General features: G+C 39.9%; 1 protein-coding gene across 22 annotated transcripts in view; it reads left to right on the forward strand.

Moving 5' to 3' along the window:
- Window positions 1-15,358, forward strand: part of PTK2 (protein tyrosine kinase 2) — a 222,910-nt gene that overhangs the window by 101,667 nt on the left and 105,885 nt on the right. For all 22 annotated transcript variants that reach the window (XM_042786022.1, XM_042786023.1, XM_042786004.1 and 19 more), the window contains 2 exons: window positions 3,593-3,759; window positions 12,954-13,041. In XM_042786022.1, coding sequence (XP_042641956.1) covers window positions 3,593-3,759; window positions 12,954-13,041 — 255 coding nt within the window. The remainder of the gene's footprint in view (window positions 1-3,592; window positions 3,760-12,953; window positions 13,042-15,358) is intronic.

Raw genomic sequence — 15,358 nt, forward strand, 5'->3', positions numbered from 1 at the left:
GAGATTAATCTTGTACTGTTTGGAAATAGCAGCCAGATAAAATAAACCCTGTCGTGCTACATGGGAACTTACTATACTGTTTATGTGCTGCACTTTCCCTGGTGTGAGTTCATGTTGCTGAATGAACTGCACTGTTGTGGTGCTGGTTTATGTTGATTGAAGGTGTGGCTCTAAATGTGTAAAATTTAAAATGTTTAAAATTCAGCTTCTCTGGTTGATAAATAAAAAGTAAATAAGCAAATAGATGTTTTACTTCAAAGGCTTTCCCTACAGACCAGCCATTTTGAGTGTTTTAATCACCACATTTCCTTATCTCTCCACTTTTTGATTCTGGCTATGATTTGTGAGCATCTGGAATGACCTCTGTGGCATTTCTAAAGAAAAAAGAAGAGAAGCCACTTACTGTGTTTGTTTCGCCTAAAGCATCACTTCTTCCTTTCTGGGCATACATAAGTTTTTAGAATGTATTTTCAAACATTTGCACTTGACCTCCTGTGCACCAGTGCTGCTATCTCCTTAATGTTTACATTTAAGTTGACTTTTTCTTGAGTTGCAATATGTACTAATTGTTGCTAATTATTTTCTTGGAGTGATACTGACCACCTGGCCAGAAGGCATGGGGTACCCTTCTTATATATAAAAATACATTTATGGTTTTATTATTTATTTTGGTTCTGCGATAGGTTTAGAATTTATTTATGACATAAAAAGGGTAGAGATTTTAAAATCTCACTCGCTTTTGGTGGGAATTAAGACATCTGCCTTCTTCAGTCCTTTTGAAATCCCAACCTGAAGATTAGAGAGGTTCTGAGATGTCTGGCTTGATTATTTCCTGAGTAAATACTAATGATTTCAGCTGAGCCATATGCATCAGTTTTCTCGATGGGTCATGGTCAGAGATAATTTTGCCTTAATTATTTTTCTTTCCAAAGCTATTTCTTATCACAGCAGGCATAACTATTGTCTAAGAACACGTATGCCCGATTTAATTATCAACTGACAGCATCAGAAACTGGGGAAGGGTTGGATTTCCAAAAACAAACACTGCATGTTATGTACTCTATGCAGGGTGCAGAAACAGATGAAAATGAATGAATCTCTTCTCTTTGGATGTATATAGAAAAGCTGGCAGTGTTCCCTTTGGAGGAGAGCACGCTTGCCAAAATGTTAGGCTTTACTAACTAAGCAGAGATTGTCCTTTGGGTGAAGAAGAGGTTAAATGTGCCTCTACTTCTGAGAGTACTTGGTGGTTGTTATGTGTTTCCCAGGATACAGACAACTGTTCTCCTTTGCAGTATTTAATACAAAGACCCTTAAATACAGGCGAGAAACAAACTTAACCAATTTTTGTACCCTGTGGTCAATATGTTCAATTCAGATTTAAAACTGTTCACTGACCTGATAATGGGTCTTTGGAACTTGCTGGGGAAGGTTGCAAAAAGTTAACAGCTTTAAGAGACAGGATGAGTAACTGGAAGAGTTTCATTGAAGGTTGATGAGACAGAAACAATGCTTGAAATCCACTTGGATAAAAATAGTCAGCGGCTGGGAGAGCACTTAGCGGAAGGGGTAGTATGTGCTTGCCTGGTGTTGCCTCTTCCCCCGGCACCCATCTGTGGCCACTATGGTTCTGCCAACATACCTGCAGAGAGGTTCCTTTCATTTGCATCAGACATTTGTCCTGGGCACCTTCTGGCTGTCGGGACTCAGCTCTTGCTGGTTGGTCTGTGTGGTGCTGCCAGCTGGTAGTGCCACTCGAAAACTTCGATTCGCCTGTGTGTTTTGAAGCCTCCTTCCCACCTGATACAGTCTTCCATGAGCATCCTGCGTGCTTCACTGTTTGTTGTGAAGGATCTTCCCTCAAGTTCGGGCTTGCCATCGACTTAGCGGATGTTCAGCTCCTGGGCATGGAAGAAGACAAGGGTGTTGGGAGGCACTACTGGTACTGAAGCAGATGATGAGCATCTCTGCTGTTGGAGTCAGTGTGCTGATCCTCTTCTGACTCAGACTGCATGAACTTACTAAAAACAGCTTGTGTTTCCTTCTTGTAGGCTCTAAAGAATTTTTTTTTTTTTTAACATTTCACTATGCACGGTGTTGCTTCTGCAAGATTATTTAAAGGTTATAGTTTGATAAGATGTGTGAGCTCATCTAACAGCTCACTGTCAGCATGATTCCATTCCTACACATGTCATTTTCCCCCTCTATTCAGATTTAGTGCTTCCTTAATTCTCTTTTTGCAGTTACTTCTCTGCTTGCTTAATTTGCAGAATCTGGGTCTTAAACATTTGGGATATAAAATAGTAAATTTGGGGAAATAATGTCATCCTGTAAAAAAGACATTTGCCTGACTCACTCCAGTAGCCCACGTCTGGCTCCTGTAGTACTTAACACTGGCAACGTGTTGATGTTTTCTGAAATTCTGAGCAAGAATCATCAGCTTGTGCACCTCTGTATGTATATATGTGCATGTGTATGTATATGTATATATATACACACTCACACATGAGCATTTTAAGTAGGAAATTTTCAGACCGTTACTGGGTCAGAAGCAAAGGACTGTGAATTCCTGAAAGAAGTGTCTGGGAGCAGTGATAGCCCGTGCTCCTGCTGGGCTCTAAACTCTGTACTGGCAGGGGTCTGCCGCCTTGCAGAGAGACAAGCCTGACCCTTTACTGACTTGTGAGGCAGCAACTCTGATCTCCTGCTGACTTTCTAATCTGGATAAGAGCAGGACAGCTTGGCATGCTGCACCTGAAAGGTTGCTAATCCACTATCTACTAACAAATTAGAACTTTGGTTACCGCGTGTTAGATCTTCCTGACGGTGAACATGGAAGGGAAATGGCAATCTGTTAACAATCTTTTTTTGAAAGGTTCCTTTCTTGGGTGAGAGATCCTTAAATTCTGAAATTTACCTCAGGAGAAACAAGGACATTTATTTTGTTTGAGAATCTTCCCAAGAAATTGTCTCTTGCTTCATTTTATAAGGCATCTGCTGAATCTCAGGAGAAAATGAGTGGGAGGAAGGAGGGAGAAGGAAACCAAGAGATTGTGACATAACCTACCAAATCCTGACTGTTGGGGCACTAAATAGTATGAAAGTCTAAGATGATTTTCCAGGTGTAGATGGAGAGTGACTTTTACAAGCTGGTGGTGTTTTTTTTTTTTTTAAACAAATAACATCTTGCTTTCGTCCACACATCTGCTTTTTATATTTTGACTTTTATATTACTCTCTTTTACGTAGAGGAAATAGTGGCTTAATTCATGTAATGATAGAACGGTTTGGGTTGGAAGGGACCTTAAAGATCATCTAGTTCCAACCCCACTGCCATGGATGAGCCTGATAAGATGCATGGAAATGTATTTACTGATATTTTGTGAAGCCATACTGGTAGAACTTAAGAAATTGTAAATGGCTGTCTGAAACAGTAGCTTACAATTGAACATGTTTAGTATTTTAATAAAGGTGATATCTGATTTATTGCTTAGTATTTTGTGTAGGGTATTACATGGTAATATTTTAAATTAAAAAAAAAATACATACTGCATTTTTACAGCTTGTAAGGAGTGTATGTTTCTCTGTTTTAGGGCATAATTCAGAAGATTGTGGACAGTCACAAAGTGAAAAATGTGGCCTGCTATGGGTTACGGCTCAGTCATCTGCAGTCTGAGGAGGTTCACTGGCTACACCTGGACATGGGGGTGTCCAATGTGAGAGAGAAATTTGAACTAGCCCACCCTCCAGAAGAATGGAAGTAAGAGTATAAATCTGTTCAGTGTCAAAATTGAGTCATATAAGTTTTATTGCCTTGTCTTAAAAACTACTCTATAATTTGCTTTACTAAGGAAGATCCTCTTGTGAAATAGAGGTGATGGAACAGGGGGGAGGGGAAACAAACCCAAACTTTTCACAAGGAGCTGTAAGCAGTGTTTTGTTTGCTTGAAGGGGTTTTTGTTCTTGTAAAGTGTTTCTGCAAAATGAAGAGAGCAGTTAAGTGTAACCTAGGATTTAGAGGAGGCATAAAATAGGAACTGAAATCTCCTAGTCACTTGTCCTGAAAATCCATTCAGTGAACCAGCCCCATTTTAGGTTTAGTTATCCTTAAATGTTTTAGGATGGGAATGCTATTCCTATTTGTGGTATGAGCACACCACTGCAATTTTAAAAGGATAAATCTTGTTCTTTAAATAAAACCAAAAATATATTGTTAAGTACTGGTTGCATTTGTATATAGACTAAGTAGGAGAAAAGTGATTTGAAAAGAGTGAAATGTAGTGAATAAATCAGTTTATCCCTCTGCTGTTGTAGAACTTCTCAGTTGTAAAACTATTTATTGGGTAATGAATCAAGGCCCAGAGTGATGAGTGACATCTGCCTTTCTTCTAACTGGGATCTTTTCCAGTTATACCAGGAGCAGTGACCAATAAAAAGGTAACTGCAGAATTTTGTTTTTCATAGCCTAGGTACATTTGCTGAGATATTTTCATTATGCCAGGTAGTTGGTTAAAAGAAATGTTATGACCTTCTATTGAAGGTTGAGTTTTCTTCAGCTTTTTAGCAGAGTAACATGATGGTGCATTCATGCTCAGGGGAGGATGTGGGCTGGAGAGGAAGGAACGAAAGATTGTCTACTTTCTTGGTAGGAAGCCAAGAGGAAACTAAAGTTTATTGGCAAAAATTCACAGTAGTCTACTAGAGAAGATGGGGAGCTCAGAGTTTTAAAATACTATTAAACCTAGTATACTCCTCAACTCATGTGGAAACACCAAAAACTAGATTAGTATGGTTACTAATTCATTGTAGGGGGTTTGTGCATGTTTTTCTGTGGTTTATGGTCATAACCACAATTTGTGCAGAAGTTGCTAGTTATTTTAAAGGCTACATGTATCTTCTGCAAAATTTTTATAAATGTACATTATTTCTCGCACATGGAGTTGTTATATGCTAGCAGATGTCACAGCTGCCAATCATCAGGTTATAAATTCTCTTTAGGGGCCTGATTTTAACAAATGCAACAAATTAGGAATGTTGAAAACTTAGATTTCAGAAATGTTGAACATTCTATTCTGTGCATGTTACATTTTATTGTTTCTGGGATGTGCATCAGTATTGTCCCTTCTGTACCTCAAAAGAAATTTTTCATTGATAATGCTGTGAAATCACAGTTTAGGTATTCCTCTGAATCCTTTCCATGACAGTAGTGCTGCATATAAAATGTTAATAGTTTATGCTGTGGAAATTTGTTACATAGTGTAAAAGTGCCAGTTCCATTTTTATAAGGCTGTGCAACTTATACTGTACACATTGAAGAACAAAGTTAATTAGTTTTAAAAGCAAGGTTAGATATTGTTTTGAAGTTTGTGGAAAGGAATTGTATAAAATACTCATGAAATAGCTATGATAAGACATAAATTATTCAATACCTTTCCAGAGTGTCATTTAATGTTTTTATCAAATACATGCAGCCTCACATACCTTTTAAACCCATAGAGATTTGCTGTGCATAATCAAAATGCTGCTGTCATATCTGTAATACCATAATGCAGAATGTTTAAGATCATATGACAGTACTTGTAAAAATATTTAGATTAGTAAAGGGAGAGAAGTCTTGGAATGGTTCTTAAATTAAAAGCTTCCTATACTGTTAGTAAACCAGTAACTGCCTCTCATGCAAGTTATTTAGTTAGTTATTTACTTATTTATTTAAATCATCTAAATTAAAAGGGCTGTTTATTCACAGTGTTCAGAAATTAGATCTAAGACATTCTCCTGGACTAATCCAGATACTAGAAGTTACACTGATTGTCATTTGGTTGTACACAAGTTACCAGAATAAAATCCATGTCCCATATACTCAGCTTTTGTTGATGCTGTACTATTTATAATCCAGCAGAGGATGAGCTAATGAAGGGGCAAAACAGGGATATGACTCTGCTTCAGGTGACTTAGCTGTAGGAAGAGTAAATAATAGTGGACTTTAAGGCATGGTCATGCAAAATTCTGTCACTTCAAATTTTCTTCCCTCTTCCTATGGCAAACAGTTCACTTGCAGGAGCACACACAATTGAGCTCTGCCAAACTGTCAGTGTATAACCTCAATTATATTGCAGAAGACGAACAAGAAATCATTGCTTACTGGAAGTCTTTTTCCTCATGTTTCCTTTTATATAGTACTCTGACCTTCTTCTTGATATAAAAAGGTTTCTATTTTTCACTAAATGGTGATGGTTTGAATTATCTTGTGGCAGGTTGGTTTGTTTGTTTGTTTGCTTTAAATAAAAATCAGCAAAGACTTCATTTTTTCCTACAAGAAAGACAAATTGGCACTAGAGGTCAGATAGAACCCTCTTACTGACTGTTTCTGCATCTTCACTGTATGTTTACTTTAAGAATTTTCATGTTAGCTAACTGTATCAAACGAAATACCCTTTTTCCATTTCATTTTATTCTTTGGCAATGAAGATAATTCCATCTAGCATTGAAAAATTCCAAATGTGTCTAAATCATGGTGCCAGAAATGATCAATTATAATTATTGGAACTGCTTGTTTATTTGTTTGTAGTAGTTTGTTCAGGAAGTAAGTATTCTGGAGTCTGCTGCATTTCATGTCACATTGGGTAATGCAGTCTTATTTCTCTGAGTTATGCAAGATTTAGCACCACGGAAGCATTGTATAATTTGAGTGTAATTCCATGCAATTGCTTTAGAATAACTAGTCTTCCAACTGCAGTCTGAGAGTTCTGTTCATTACTGAATTCCCGTGACATTGCTGCTGTTAGGTTTATCATACAGTAGCATAAATCCTTAATTGTTTCTTAAGCATTTGCTTTGGTGAAGGCCTGTATACCTGTGCATGTAAGATGATCCCAGATAACAAGTGAAGTACAAACAAACAAAATCCCTGGGCTTTTTTATGGGAAGGCAGTAAAGACTGGAGTGGATTTGTTTGCTTCAGGTTTCCTCAGTGTTTATGCTAGCAAGGCAAGTGCTAAACTCACTTTTTAATGAAGAAATTCCTCTTCACTGGTAGCATTATTATTATTTTAGTGATGGAATGATTCCAAGGGCATGAAGGAGAAAGGTGAAAGAGCCTTCCTCCCTTAACCTTCATCTTTACCTCTGTACAGCTAGGTGAACTAGGATTAGCACGATAAGGGACTCTGAAATCATAGGTAGCATCACCCCTCGTAATTTACTATAATACTGAGCTTTAAGCAGCAGTCACAGCAGCTATCCTTTCTGTCTCTAGAAGTGGTATGTGCCAAAGCACTGTTCCATTTGATTGTCTCTTTTGTCCCACAAGGGAAATATCAAGAGGTTCAAGTAACAAATTGTGTGTCTTAGAACACACTGTGTTCCCCACAGGGTAGACACCTTCCAGTTCTATGTTTAAGGTTTGTAGGTAAAACAGATCCTTGTAACCAGGTGACATTTGTGCTTCGGCTCTGACAGGTAGAAAATGCCCCAAAGGAAACCCCTGTGCTTAGCAGTTCTGTACTATAAATTTAAAAAGCTTCAATACAGATGCCTTGGCACTGACACAAAGGCCAGAACACCTGTGGAATGATTTATTGAATTGACTTAGTTGATCTATCAGCTCTGTACCTCTCCTTTTCTCAGCCTGTCTTCTCCCCTCTCTTGCTTCCAGTTATCCAGTCCTTTTCTTCTGTGAGCCTTAATGCTTGTCTAATCCTTCAGCAAGCTGATACAGTTCATTAAATTCACACAAGGCTCCTCCTTTGTCTGCCCCTTTTGTTCCCATCTTCGTTTTGGTTACTTTTCTGCTGATGTGAACTGAATTGGAACTGGCTGGAAGCAACCTATGTGGTTGGGACTGGTGAGGTTATTTCTTCCAGTGCCACAACATATTAAGAGTTGGATCATCCTTTTTTGGCTCCATCAACTGCCCAATTAGTGCTGCTACTCAAAGCTCCTAGAACTGCTCAAGAGTACATGCTGTGCTGTGGACAGGTCACTTTGCCGTATAACTTACTAACTGTTGATAGCCACCTCTGTGCAGGTCTGAGTGGAAGCCCATAGTGTGTGTCAGAGCGCTTCTGTGCCCCAGTATAGATGCAGAGCACTAAGTAGAATAGTAGTCATCCAGTAATAGTTGTGTCAAACATAAGGGAGGTGATCATCAGCTGGGAGACTTGCTCAGAAAGCAGACCTGGTTTCTGAGAAAGGAGCTTATCGTCCTCATTGGTTGACTGCATTTCAAAGACAGTAGATTTAGAGGATATTGACAATCAAGCCCATCCTTGAGTTCGACTTTGGAAAGTCAGTTTCTTCATTCCCATTGGCATAGTCAGAGATTAGGTTATAAATAGGTAATGAAGGTCACTCTCGATGAATGTCCCAGCCAAGCTGTTTTGCCTTACCTGATTTTCTCATGAGATCCTGTTGCAAAAAGCAGTACTTCTCATGGCTCCTCAGCTGAGAAGACAAGTCCCTGTAAAGGGGAAAGATTGTTTCTCCCATATTTTTTTTTTATCCCAGAGAGTAAAAGTGTTCTACACCCTTGAATCATAGAATCATTTAGGTTGGAAAAGACCCTTAAGATCATTGAGTCCAACTGTTAACCTAACACTGCCAAGTCCACCACTAAACCATGTCTCTAAGCTCCACATCTACACATCTTTTAAATTCTTCCAGGGATGGTGACTCAACCGCTTTCCTGGGCAGCCTGTTCCAGTGGTGTTAGCCCTTTCAATGAAGAAATTTTCCTGATAACCAATCTAAACCTCCCCTGGTGCAACTTGAGTCAGTTTCCTCTTGTCCTATCTCTTGTTACTTGGGAGAAGAGACTGAGCCTCACCTTGTTACAACCTCCTTTCAGGTATTTGTAGAGAGCGATAAGGTCCTTCCTGAGCCTTATTTTCTCCAGACTAAACAACCCCAGTTCCCTCAGCCACTCCTCATAAGAGGAGTGCTCTACACCATCCACCAACTTCGCTGCTCTTTTTCGGATGCACTCCAGCATTTCAATTGTCTTTCTTGTAGTGAGGGTCCCAAAACTGAACACAGTATTTGAGTAGCCTGGTCTAGATCGCAGCAACTGATGTATGTTGTGGAAGGTCTGAGATCAATTCCACACGCATTTCTTCAGACCTGAATGGTCTTTGGTTTTTGGCTTGTAGGATGACTGAAAAATGGGAAAAGGGGTAGTGTGGAGTGACTACCAGTATTTAAGCAATGTTTGTTTAGTACATTCAGAGACCAAATGATTTGTATAGTGTGAAAATTCAACCCCATTTTTGGTATCTATTATTAAATAAGATGTCTGAAGCACATGCTTTGAATCGTAACACTTCCAGGATTTAGAAGGTCCCCTTGGTCAGGCACTTGATACCCCTGTGGTGGGTTGACCTTTGCTGGCTGCCAGACTCCACCCAGCCCATCTCTTACTCCCCCTCCTCAACAGGACAGAGGGAGAAAATAGGATGAGAAAACTTTTGCAGCAAGACTGAAGACTGATAACTTGCCAAGTATGGTCACAGGCAAAAGAGACTCAAATTCAGAAAGATTACATTTATTGCCAATTAAAATAGATTGAGGTACTGAGAAACAAAGACAGACATTAAAAAAACACCTTCCCTTTCCCCTTTTCCCCAGGCCCTGCTTCACCCTTCACCCCTCCCGACTCCTCTGCCCCGCGGGGCGCAGGGGCCGGGGGTCGCGGCCAGCCCATCCCAGCCCCTCTGGGCCGCTCCTCCCTCCCCCCCCGGCTCCCTGCTCCAGCGCGGGCCCTTCCCCGGGCTGCAGTCCTTCAGGGACAACCTGCTCCCGCCTGGGCTCTCCACGGCCGCAGCTCCTGCAGGAAATATCCCCCCGCTGCGCTGTGGCGTGGGGCCCTCCCCGGGCTGCAGGGTGGGTCTCTGCTCCAGCGGGGTCTCTCCAGGGCTGCAGGGGATCCCTGCTCCGGGCCTGCAGCCCCTCCTGCCCTCCTCCTCCTCCGGCCTCGGGGTCCCTCTGCTGCTGCTCCCTCCTTGGCTTCTTCCTCCTCCTCTGCCTGGGCCGCCTTTGGCCCTTGCTGAAACCTGTTTTCCCCCCGGCGCCCCCAGCTTGGCTGAGGGGCTCAGCTGTGTCCTGCGCTGGGGCCGTTGGAGCCGGCTGGGACCGGCTGGGACCGGCTGGGACCGGCCCGGGGCAGCCCCGGCCTCTCCCCACACAGACCGCCCGGCAGCCCCACATGCCTGTGCCTGGGCACCCAATACAGCTCCTTAGGACAGGTATGCTTACTAACTTACTCTTCTTTGCCTTGAAATCACTGAAAATACGTTGTCCATTAATTGTCACCGCGAAGTGCTATGTGCTGGTATTCTGTCTTGTACACAAACCAAGTATGTAGAAATCTTTTCAGGCAAAGCTGTAGCTTTGTGCCCAAGAAAAGTGGCCAGTGTTAGTTTGCAAGATTCTGAATTTTCCTTAGCTGGCTTCAGTGTCCCGATTTATAAACTCTCTTGTGCCATGCTAATACCCCTGGGTTGCACGTCAGCGTTTGCTATGTGTTTGCCAGTCCCTCACAAAGATTAATCAGGACAGTAATAAAAAAGGTGCCATATTTTATATGAACACACGGTAATCTGACAAAGTAAGGTTTCAATGGGAAGGATGAAATTGTGTTTCAGTTAACTGGGAGATACTGCGATACAGATAACCAGTTACCCCTAGTCACCTTCAAGTATCAGGTCAGTCAACTTTTCTTTGCTCAGAGGTTGGATCTTCGCTTTTGAATACCCTTTATCCTGGTTGCTGTTTCATGCAGCGAGGCTTGAAAGGTGTTGTGGAAACCTGCTGCCAGGGTCAGGAATTCAAATAGAAACAGGTAAAGGATGAGTAGAGAATAGCAGAAGAAAATGCAGCTGGAAAACAATGAGAAATTGATAAGGACAGTTTTCAGACCAACAGTGTTGGTTTTAATCTTAAAATGTAGAAAGACAAGTGAAATGCACTGGGTTATGGAGCCAAAAAAAGTGTAAACAAGTGATTTTTTACATAGAGTTTTTTATTCCATATCATTCTCTGCAGTGGTGTTCAGTGGTAGATTTGAGGCGATATGGCAGAAGCAGATGGTAGGGGAGACTCTGCTTTTCTGCTTCTGGACAGCATGCTTGCACTGCTTTATGTCCCTAGCACTGAAACACCTTCAGGTACAATTTGTCTTGTATCTAAAATTTTAGCGAGTAACTAGATATCTGCTATGTATCATGAAATGTAAATGCTGATATGTAAACACTGATCAGCAATAGAAGGTGGGTGCCTTCTCAATTAGAGACTTTGTCTTAACTGCGACTTTGATATTTTGTTTGTTTGTTTTGTTTTGTTTTGTTTATAGCTGTATCATTGTATCATAGAATGTTTTGAGTTGGGAAGTAGCTTTAAGGATCATCTCGTCCAAGCCCCCTGCCATGGGCAGGGCCCCCTTCCCCCAGCCCAGGTTGCTCAAATCCCCGTCCAACCTGGCCTTGAACCCTTCCAGGGAGGGGGCAGCCAAAGCTTCTCTGGGCACCCAGTGCCAGTGCCTCACCAACCTCATCCTAACAAATTTCTTCCTTATGTGCAATCTAAATCTCTTCTCTTTCAGGTACACCTTTCTGGTACATCCTGTAGTCTGAAGACTCCTTTTACTTTAACAACATGTTTTCTGTGCACATGAAGAATAAGTGTGCATTTTTCTTTATGAAATAATCTTGTCACACTATGAAAAAGCTTCATTCTAAGTATTCCTAGTTTTTTGTAGTGTGTTCATGTGTTTGCAGCTTCTAAATGTTTTCCTTATTTTAATGATTGCTAACAGGACTATATTTTCAAGTGATTTCAAAGTGAAGAAGAATAGTGTAACTTCTATTTGCAGTGGAATCCTAAGTGAAAGTAATTCCTAGTAACTTTTTATCAAATCCCCTTGTAAATCACTTACTGAAAACAAGTTCTTGTCCTGCTGAAACCAACAGATTGAAATGTTACGATGTTTGCTCTTGCCATTATGAGTAGATGGTTAAATATAGTTGTTTTGTGGAAGGGCTGTAAAAAGTTTTATTCTTAGGATATGCTGTGTTAGCACACCCAAAGTGATGAGGACATTTAGTATCAGAAATTTATTGCAGAAATATGTTAGAGAGAGAAAGCATGCAGTGTGTGTCAGACATCATGGGCTGTTACCGCATGACAAGCGATAATACTAAAATTAGGTATTGGAATCAAAAGTTTAGAGTTTGAGAAGTGGTACAGATTGGGTAGAGGTCATGGATCAAAGCTAATTCTGAATCTCCTTCACTCTCTGGTGTACTATTAACTTGAAAAATACGACTGTCATGTTGAAAACTAGTTCATTCAGCTTTTGCATGCATCTTGATGACAAATAAGTAGGAAACCTATGGAACATGTCAGAGGTGAATATTACATTACTTGTTGAGAGAAGGAGGGGAGTCATGCTCCTTGAGTAAGCCCTTGTTTTGTCTGTGGGATGTGGCTCCCTTGTAAGCAACAATGGTTGCCACTCTTGGAGCAGTGGGATTGTGTTTTAAGTACCATGCTTGTGATAACCAAAGATAGAAGCTGTTGCCACGGGGTCATGCCAGTGGTTATGGTAGCTCATCTGGTGTTGTCACCTAACTGGGGCCTCCCTTCCCATGGATCTGGACCTGATAGCTTATCTGCTCCACATCTTGATGTTTCAGTCCTCACTGAAGCTTTGAGAAGACAGCAGGGGTTTAGGTTTGCTTCTATTACAAAGGTCCTTTGTAAACATCTTTGTGAAACACCAGGCTATGACATTCCAGATTAGTTCTCTAAGTAGTCAAAAGAGGAAATTTTCCCTTAGTTTTCTGAGTTTGTTTTGATTTTATCCTTATTTTTAAGAATGTTTGAAGACAGCTTTTATTTGTGAGGAAATCTCAATTACTATTTTTGTCTCATGGGTTTAAGTCTCTTTTTCTTGCTCTTCAGATATGAATTGAGAATTCGATATTTGCCAAAAGGATTTCTAAACCAGTTCACTGAGGACAAACCAACTCTAAATTTTTTCTATCAGCAGGTATGTTCAGTTCTACTACTTTTTCTTTTGCTCAATTTGTTGAATTTTTGCTGATTTTGCTGAATGTGAAAAATTCTGAATCTGTTTATGTGGATAACATTACTACAGAACCAGAAATTGATAAGATTTGACGTTGCATATATAAATCAGAAAGGGCATGAAGCCCATCGCATCTTTCTCTGTGAGAAGTGGTGGGGAATATTTTCCAAAGACAGGATAATTCTGCAGTTGTCTTCGTAATTTGGATAAAATTTACTGTTGTTCATCTGGCTTTTTATAGTTATCTCACACCTTATTAAATTATTGAATTTCTTTATTTTTGCAACTGCAAATAAATGGGCAGTTTCACTACAACCATGGAATGTTTTTTCCATTCATACTGTTAGGTTAGTTTCTTGATTTGAATATCTCTTACTGATTAGTAAAACTGCATAGTAAAAGTTCCTATAAATTAAGCACCTAAATCTTCATTTTGTTCACTTAAATAATTTAAGCCGCTTTTTAGACTGTAAGCTCAAAGTTAAACTTCATGACGATATCTTTTAGAGGATATCTGGACTAGAATGGTTGTAGAATACCCCAAGTATAAGAATCCGTGCATCTGTGAAAATTCAAAGCTGAAGTTACTTATTTGCTACATGTTAGGTGGGCCTTTACCAGTGTCTGGGAGGGACATTGTCTATGTTCATACACTAAAATAATGTTAACGCATAACAAACAGTTGGTGTTACTAATGGTGACAAGTTGGTGAACCAGATATGTTTTTATGTCACAGTTTTAAGCAATACTTTATACTGCTATACAGAGGATTAGTTTTAATGTGGATTATTTAAAGGAGTCATTTTATGGAGTATTGTCATAATAGAGGTGGAATAAGAAAGGAACGAGAGACAGGGTGAAAGGACTTGCGAAGTCAGCTGAAACGGCAGAGCTCAAGAACTACACCATGAACGCTCTGGAGTTTTGTCTGGAAAAGAGGTTATTTTTTTTTTTTTAACCTGACGCATTTTCTTGTGTCTGAGGAACAACGATGATGATAATGTTACTCAAATCCCAAAGGCTTTTACCAAAGAAAACTATTGCCATGCACTATTGTTCTTTTTGTTGTGTCTCTGCAACATTCAGAAATACCCTGATTTTAGGTTGCTTGCTTGGGGCATACCAGAATTCTTGAGCAACATCCCCTAAAATTAGGATATAACTGGAGCTGGTCCAAAGCATGGCACTCTTCAGCCCTTATGAACAGACATGTTTGCAGATGAGGAACCAGGAAACAGTAACTCTGATTAAATTTTCTTTTTAAGTTTCTAAAAGAGGAAAACATAATCCTCCCTTATGTCCAGTGCTTCATCTGAAAGCAAAATATAAACTTAACATGCTCGTACTCATTTCTTAAATGTCTTGTATCCTTTATTGTACACACACACACATACACATATTCCTGCCTTAGGTGAATGACTGACTTTTTTTAATGTGTGATGAAATTTTTGTATTGACATATGATGGAGTTGACTTCTGAGAAGACAATTCTAGTGCAGTGCTTATCTGGACGTAGCATTTTAGCTTAACTGAACTGTGATATGTCTGTTTCAGCGTAAAAATGTCTGGATTTTGGTGATTTTTTTAGTACTGCCAGGCGTTCTTGTAGAAACAATAAAATCACTTTCCTTTTTAATTTAGCAGCAAGTAACTTTCTTCATACTGGCTTTAAAAATAGATTTGTGTTTCCTGTGATACAAAAGTGGGTGATGAGCTCCAAAATATTTCCTGAACTCCATCATTTACCTGTTCAACAGCTGGGAAGACTGTGTCCTCTCATTTGTGCCACAGAGAACAATTTATTTCAAGGAAGGAATTTAAAATGCCAGAGGAATATCTTTTAGCATTTTCTGAGAAACACTTTTTTATTAAATTTGGGGAAATCATTAGAAACAGATACAAATGGCTCAGAATAACAAGAAAGTTTATGAAGGTTGTCAGGAACTGATGCACAGATATGTCAGCTGCATGTATCTCACAATGCCCTGAGTCCTAGTTCTACTATAAAATGAAAATCAGAGATTCTTGTCTCCTTGCTCAGCACACCATACCATTTTTTTTCCTCTTCACCTTCTCATGAGGTATTGCTAAATCCAGTTCTTCAGAAGTTACTGTTCTTTGTTCTAGGGTGCTGCAAGTTATTTGGGTCTCCTTTGTAATGGAAATGAGGTGCACAACTTTCCAGAGCCTTCATTCTCTGTCCAAGGTTCTGGTTTGCTCCATAAGTCTCACTTGGCCTCTTGAATAAATTAGGATAATTACTTTTATCTGGTGAAGT

The sequence above is a fragment of the Tyto alba genome, unplaced genomic scaffold (genome assembly GCF_018691265.1).
Source record: "Tyto alba isolate M040663 unplaced genomic scaffold, T.alba_DEE_v4.0 Super-Scaffold_9, whole genome shotgun sequence".
Lineage (NCBI taxonomy): Eukaryota > Metazoa > Chordata > Aves > Strigiformes > Tytonidae > Tyto > Tyto alba.